General features: G+C 31.8%; 1 protein-coding gene across 1 annotated transcript; it reads left to right on the forward strand.

Moving 5' to 3' along the window:
* The first annotated feature begins 1,690 nt into the window (after positions 1–1,690).
* LOC124367146 lies at positions 1,691–5,172 on the forward strand. Its single transcript, XM_046823797.1, has 2 exons — positions 1,691–1,822; positions 3,832–5,172. Exon 2 carries the CDS (start codon positions 3,836–3,838, stop codon positions 5,048–5,050), a length of 1,215 nt encoding a protein of 404 aa, XP_046679753.1. The 5' UTR covers positions 1,691–1,822; positions 3,832–3,835; the 3' UTR covers positions 5,051–5,172.
* Positions 5,173–8,051: the final 2,879 nt, after the last annotated feature.

Genomic DNA, 8,051 nt, shown 5'->3' on the forward strand with positions numbered 1-8,051 from the left:
AGTATAAACGAATACGACATATTCCAATGTAATTTTTATTTTGTGCAAGGCCTTTCTGAATAATAGATTCCATCATTAGCCACTTCACAAAGTATCAAATAATTATCAATAAATTCACAGAACGACCTTGCTCAAAATAAAAATTATATTGGAAAATGTTGTATTCGTTTATACTATTGATAGTACAATAAGGAATATACTACTTTTTAATAGACATTGCCAATAGAACACCTTATCTAAGATAAAGGTAATATAAAATGTTGTTATATTTCACTGTATAGGATAGTTTGGGTTTATTAATAAGGTGGATGCAATGCCATTGCACAGTCAACGTATTTCGCTTTTTGGGATTAGCAGTTACGAAGCCAAACGCCCCAACCATAGTTCCTTCTTCTAATTGCTTTCCGTTTCGTTACAAGAAGGTGCCTACTTAAGACTTTAAAGGGCTCCTACAGTATTAGGCCAACAGGTGGGCATCATCGATGTTTTTTTGCTTTCTCCTACTATCTTGATAATTAGCAACCTCTCTACATATTTATACAGTTAAAAACCATCCCAATCCTGCCTGCCAGATACAATTTTGCTAAAAACTGTGTTAGGTGGGAGTTGGCCTATGATAATATCGAACGCTCTTCTTCCGTTTCCCCACTGTCTGTATATCCCTAAGGAACCTTAAGGTACTATGGTTGGTGACGTCATTCTCTGAGTCTGTATAGAGTCATAGGAGCTTTCAAATTTGTCCAACTTGACCAGTTACCCAAGAAATGTATCTTCCCGAAGAAAAACAAACTGCTATTCAACGCCTGCTCTCTAACAGCCGTTAGACCTCAATGAGTGTTCCCACTCCTTTTCTCCAATATATCCGTCTCTTTATAGTTAGTTAAAGTTAGTAAAATCACATTGTGGTTTCAGACAATATATTTACGGTTATAAAGACCTACAGGTCAACATATCCCACAGTAAGGACAAATCACCTTTCCAAACCACTTTAAACTGGTTGTAAACGATGATATATTAGCTAGCCAATACAACCCCAGTCGTATATACAGCTGAACTCACTGCAACTGTACAAGCAGCATACTTCTCGAACCACTGCTTTTTAGTTTGTAATATAAATTTCAAAAGGTTGTATGTTAAAGAGGTTATGAGTAATATAGTTATATTGGTTGACGATAAAATAATCTCTATTTAGAATTGAGGCAACCGCTCATTAGATACTTTCTGCATCCTTAATAGTTCAGTGTTATCAATAATTTTAACTACAATTCAATTTATTTATTACATTTTCTATCTACGTTTGGCGTGTTCAAGGCAAGACATTATTTCTGTAGGACAGTGTTGCTTGAACTCTATTATAATATTTTTTTTATAATCGTTGTGCAGTAATAAGTTAATGCTCTACAATAAATAATGATAAGAAATTGTAATAATATACAATGATAAAATCGTAATTTTATATAGTATAAAGATATGATTCACCAACAAGAGCAAAATAAATTGTGTAACACATCTGTTCCCATTTCGGAGTTTATCCCAACTTATAAACGAGTATTAACATATAGCCTTGGCATGGTAGGGTAACACAGTACCAAACATATGTGATAAACAATGTGTTGATGTTTCTTATCTGTATATTCCGCAAGAGTAGATAGAACTAGGTCGGAATTAGTTCTAGATGTGATATAAGTATTTCAGACACTGGAAACAGTGTTGTCTCTCAGAACGCTTTACGTGGACAGTATCTTGTGCTTTGTATTCGAGTTGTGGAGCAGACCTTATAGAACAAGTTCATATTTTCTTTGGATGATATCAACAGATAACAGTAGGTATCAAGTTGTATATAATATATATTACTGGTAACCTTCTTACATTAATGTAAAAAGTAATTTTAATTTTAAATAAGAAGAGTAAATCGTGACATTTAGTTAAATATACTTAAATACTCTGTGTGTGTATAAAAAAGATATATATATATTTAAGTATACTTATATGGTTATTTAAACACATATGTGAAAGAAACGGCCAAATACATTTTGTGATTCAATATTTATTGAAACAAATTAAATTAGGCTATTGCCATTTATTAAAATTTGATGAATTTAAATCAAATTCGTTTAACAGGTGTTTGGTCCTCCGATCATATGTTAGTTTGGATATTTAAACGCATATGTGACGGCCAAATACAAAATAATTGAATCATAAAAAGTAAGGGCTATGTGGTGTAATGGTAGCACATTCACCCGGCAAGTGAAAAATCTGGGTTAGAGTCCCGGCGGAGCAAGTACTTTTTTGATTCAATGTTTATTGAAAAAAATTAAATTATCCTAGTGCCATTTATAAAAATGTAATGAATTTAAATAAAATTCGTTTTACAGGTGTTTGGCCTTCCGATCATATGTTAATTTGGTTATTTAAACACATATGTGACAGATACAGCCTAATACAAAATGATTGAATCGAGAAAGTTATGGACTGTGTGGTGTAATGGTAGCACATTCACCCGGCAATTGAGAGATCCGGGTTCGAGTCCGGGCCGAGAAAGTACTTTTTGTGATTCAATGTTTATTGAAACAAATAAAATTAGGCTATTGCCGTTTATAACTATTTAATGAATTTATATATATATTTATATATTGTCGATAGATTTTTTGAAGAATACAATTTTTCCTTCTCTTTCCTGTATGTACTGAGATATATGCTCTTTTAAAAGTTAGGGCAGTCTATAGAGTAGTTTTTATTTAAATAACTTGTATGACCTTTTTAACCAAAAGTGGAATTATATGCTGATGACACTTTCATTCTCAATAAGAGTAATATATATCAATACAGACTGATGACCAATTATCGTTAGGTAAAGTAAAGCCACTAAAATTATTTTCATAGTCATATTTATCTATTTGCTCAAAGACTTTGTTCTCAGTACTCACTCATTTAGGTACCAGTCACAATCTATAGATGAACGCGCACTATGATATTTTCAGTCCCATCTGATGTATAGAACTTTTCTTCCTAGAATTACCTCAGTAAAATATACTCGTTTTATAAAAACAGTAGTGAAATATGATTGTAAAATGCAGGTTTTAAATTTAACATAAATTTATTTTTCTATTATCTAAGATATTTCAAATATACTTGCATTTCTTTAACACTACAATCATCGAAGGATATACGGTTTCTATGAAATATTGAAAAGAACACAATACTATTATAAAATGGTTGGTTTAGGAATGTTTAACTCGAACTTTAAAAAATATTTTGAAAAATATTATTAATGTTAGGTTTATGATAGTTAATCAGTTCAGTAAAAAAACAAACCAAAATATTATATTTTAGCGTTTATTCTGGCGTTTCTGACGTTTATTATATTTATTGTGACATATTTTAGTCCTTAAATTATTTTAATTAATAATATAATTTTTTATACAAGATTATTGTAAAATCTCAAATTGATAATTCATCGCAAAAATATTTTTAGTGTAAATATGTTATGAACATTTTATATTTAGTTGGTAAAAATATTATAAATGTTATTTCAGTTTCATAAAATCTCTGAAAGATTCAAGCTACAGGATTGATTTCAATTAACTTATATCACAGAATATAAAGGAAATTAACTGATATTATTGAAGACAACACAATTCTATCAATAATTACGCATTAAGACTTTGTATATTTAAGATATGTTTTATATTTGATGTAAATATATTAGTTCGTGAATGAAAAGGTAATTGGTTCATAACTATCAACATGACAATTTAATACGTTTCCATATTTGTCATAGAATAATAAAATAATGTCCACATAAACTAAATGCTTTGTTTTTTTTTACAGAATAATGGAAGCTGAATTACCTGCCTGGATTGATGAACAATTCCTTTATTTGGTTCTTCGGGGAAGTGATTTAAAAAACGGAACAATAAACATAATGGAGTACTCAGTACAACCTGCTGTGGCTCCGGGAAATAACTTCGCTAGCCATCTATACAGAGTCAAAGTACACTACATCGACAATAGTTTTGAGAAACACCACATGTGTCTAATCGTAAAAGTTCCAAGTACAAAAGGATTTCTAGGTGAATTCTTGGAAGTTATGGATCTTTTCGGGAAAGAACGAAAAATCTATGATACAATCCTGCCAAATTTCAAAGAGACTTTACGAAAAGAGTTGGGCCCAAAATCCTTGTATTGTCCACTAAGAAAGGGCTTAGTATTGCAGGACTTAAAAGAAGAAGGCTACAAAATGTGCAATAAGTGGACAAGGCTTGACTTTCACCACTGTGAGTTCGTTGTCAAGACAATCGCCAAATACCATGCTGCTTCAGTATTATGCTACAACATTGACGCAAAGCTTGTAGATTCTGTTTGTGAAGAAGTTGTGTACCCAGATGGAGGCCCTTATGAAAAAGAGCTTAAGGTGTGGGTTGAATCCGCCTTGGAAAATATCGCAAAGAAGCTGGACATAATTAATGACTGCAAGTTGTACGCGGATTTGATATCGGGTAAAATAGACCAAATGTGGGATTCTGCAAAAAGTATGTGCAAAAGAAAACTAACTGGTTTAAACGTTCTAAATCATGGAGATTTGTGGGCCAATAATGTATTATTTAAGTATAAAAGTTTTAATGAAGTGGAAGACGTAAAATTTATAGACTTTCCCATTGCAAGGTTCACATCTCCTGTACTTGATCTGATGTATTTCTTATGGATGAGTGGCAGTGAACGTGTCCTGAGGGACCAACAAGAGGAGCTGTACAACATTTACTTACTGAATTTGAACTACAACCTCCAAAGGTTAGGCTGTGTAGAGAGGATGACCAGAGAAGAGTTGCTCCAAGATCTCTGCTCACTTTCTGACTGGGCGCTTCTCTCAATCTGTCTGTTCATACCGAAAGTCATGTCTGAGCCAGAAGATTACAACATGGACGTCGAGGTTGGAAAGACTAAGGAGTGCTTTCAAAAACTGCTGAATGGCAAGAGCTTCACAGAACTGCTGCCTGTTCTAGTTAAGTTATTCGTGGATTGGACACAGAAACTTAAAAAGTTTGTTTGAATTTAATGTCTCCCTTTAATTTATTAAATTTTTGACAACAAAGTGTGAATAATAGTACTTTTACTGTTAAATTGTTAAGTTTTAAATAAATTATGCAACCATGGAGAAAATTTTGGAGAAAATTTTAGCCGTATGTCTTTTACATTACTGTTGATATTACATTACCCAAATAGTGATGATAATTTCATACTATTTAGGGATTATCAAACAATATTTTATAACATTACACACCCATAAAATTTAGCAATTAATTAAATATATGTCTGTTTATCAAGATTTCTCGCCTATACGATAAATAAATATTCAATGATTATCGTATAAACAATCGATTCATAAAAAATTTCAACAATTCTCCCAAATAACTTTATAGAATCATTCCTAAAATGGGCTATGATTTAAATAATGTTTGCAGAGAGGTGAAATCCCTGGGTCAAAGCCACTCAAGTGACTGGTCTAGATCTGCTATTATTGGTAAAATTTGTCATAAATATTTGATAAATTATGTGCCAACAAGTATTGATATAAAACAAGTTTATAGCCAAGGCCCAGGCAACTGTCAGAAATTGATACGTTTTAACCGAAATAGGCTCCTTAGTTCTAAGTGTAGAGTATATACATTTTGTCTTCATCAGGAGAAGGAAATCTCCACCATGCCACTAGAAATATCTAAGAACGAATTGTATAACAAGGGCTAGAAGTATAAGCTTTTCGACAAAAGCAGTTTTACGAGACCTATATAGTTGTCTTTTCTTTATCGAAGCAACAAGGTAGACTCAGATATGGCGACGGAAATATACTAATATATTCAAACGAGAAATTCTGCCACGCATATAAAACACGATATAAAGGTAAGGTTAACCTATGTTTTTGTTAGTTACGACAGCTAAAATAAATCGTACCTCATGTATACTTACTTAAGCTTTAAAAATGTCATAAGAATCATTTTACTAAGTAGCATACGATTTTGAAAATTCCTTGTGAAGCCGTTAGGTTTTAAGCAGTTGAATATAAATTCCCACAGGAGAGCAAGCCGTTGTTATCGAGGATAGATTATTGCATCCGTCACGATTTAACTGAAACTTTAGATGGTTTATAAAAATATTAACATTTTAATCGGCCACTAAATTCAAAAGAGTAACATTAGAGAACTCTAGCTTGCACCGTCTTCCTCTTTTTATAATACCTTAAAAATGAAAAGATATTTTCTAGGGATTTTCATTTCATCATTTTGACACCGTCTCTAAAATACTCTATTTTGTGGTGGGAAAGGCAGTAAACATTTTCTCACATAATAATCTACTCAGGTATTCATATAAGCAACCCCCCAAAGTACATCGCTCAATATCAATTTATAAAAAGGTTAATAGGTGTGGTACGACTTTTAAGACACCCGGTAATGACCGCTCATCTACGTGGATGGGTTTGTAACCCTCTTCCATGCCTTAAAGTACCTTTATTAGAACACAGTAAAACACTATAAATATTTTCTTTTTAAGACACAACTATCGCAAGTAGTATTAATGGAGGTTTTTATATTTTAGTATGTTAACATAGTATGATGTCATTCTTTTCAAAGATAGAATTTGAAGTTCAAAGGTGAATGGAACAATGACAGTATTCTATTTAATATCGGACGGGTTTAGATTTTAATTACAAAGACAACAGTAATTTTACGATTAACACACATCATTATATAATAAACTATTAATATTTCCTATGGCTTCTCTGAAAAAATTACTACAGTACAGTGTTTGAAGGATGACTTGAAAGACTGGGCAAGCAAAGGTTTAATATAAAGATAGTGTTTTTAATATATTCCACTCTGGGTTTGAGAGGATAAGTTCATCTTGAGTAAAATAGCTTTACTGGATTTTACTACACGTTTAGTATTGCACAATAAAACCCTGTAATGGCAAAATAAAACTACGGTACTCAAAAGTATTAAGGGTTATACTGACGATTGAAGCAACAAGTACCCTTAATTTTTTCTTCGCTAAAACTCCTAAATCATTCAATGCTATTGATGTAAATTTTTTGAATATTTTATATATCGAGTACAAATTTAATTAGAGAATTTCGGATGGTCGACTGATAACTGTACTTACGTTGCACCACACCCGCGAAATTGTGTGTATTATTCTGCTTGACTGTAATATTTCTATTAAATTTACCTTTTTACAGCATCATTAGGTTGCTTAATATATTATTAGTCATCATAGTTGTGCAGTTTTATGTAATTACTCCATTAAAAGTAATTAAAACATTTTTTATTGTATAAAATATTTATGAGTCACTCCAACTCTAACTCTTACCCCCAATAAAAATTATATAAAAATAATAATAAGACTCATTTGATGATATTTAACGAAACTTCTTACATTTACAAAACCGAAAGAAGGTATGGAATTGAAACTGTACATGCAACCTCAGTGGGGCATGCGATACGTAGTGTACCATATTCCTAACTTGGTAAAGTGGAATGCATTATGGAATAAAAATTTATATCATTAGGACATAAGAGTTATTTAACAACTAATTTACACTTTGGGCTGGGAATTGTTTAAAATATTTAAAGTAAAAAAGGTCTAATATAATGTTTAATTAGTCAATTTCCAAAAGGATTGATAAGGCGCTACATATTTTGAGATAAATTCAATGTCTGTAAAAATTAAAACCAATATTGTAATAGTCTATCCGATACCCACACACGGACAGAATGCAGTGACAAACTTTCTCAATTAAAAGTTCTACCGACTCAACTGTTGCTGTGTATCTTTCAGAATACCAATTTGTGTGCTCACGGTAATCTCCATCATGTTGCCTCTGTGAGGCCAATATTGAGTTTTAGGTGTGATAACGAGAATAAATGTAAAAACTCCGTAGACCACGTAAAATGGCGTAACATTTGTCTTGTAACTATAATGGGCTCAATTAAAACTGTATGTGTTATACAGTATACAGTAGTAAGGCTAACTACTTGTACGAGATTTATAACAGCTAA

Source organism: Homalodisca vitripennis, chromosome 8 (assembly GCF_021130785.1).
Source record: "Homalodisca vitripennis isolate AUS2020 chromosome 8, UT_GWSS_2.1, whole genome shotgun sequence".
Lineage (NCBI taxonomy): Eukaryota > Metazoa > Arthropoda > Insecta > Hemiptera > Cicadellidae > Homalodisca > Homalodisca vitripennis.

Excerpts from the sequence above, each read along its gene's own strand:
- LOC124367146 (XM_046823797.1), top strand. The coding sequence starts at position 3,836 with ATGGAAGCTGAATTACCTGCCTGGATTGATGAACAATTCCTTTATTTG.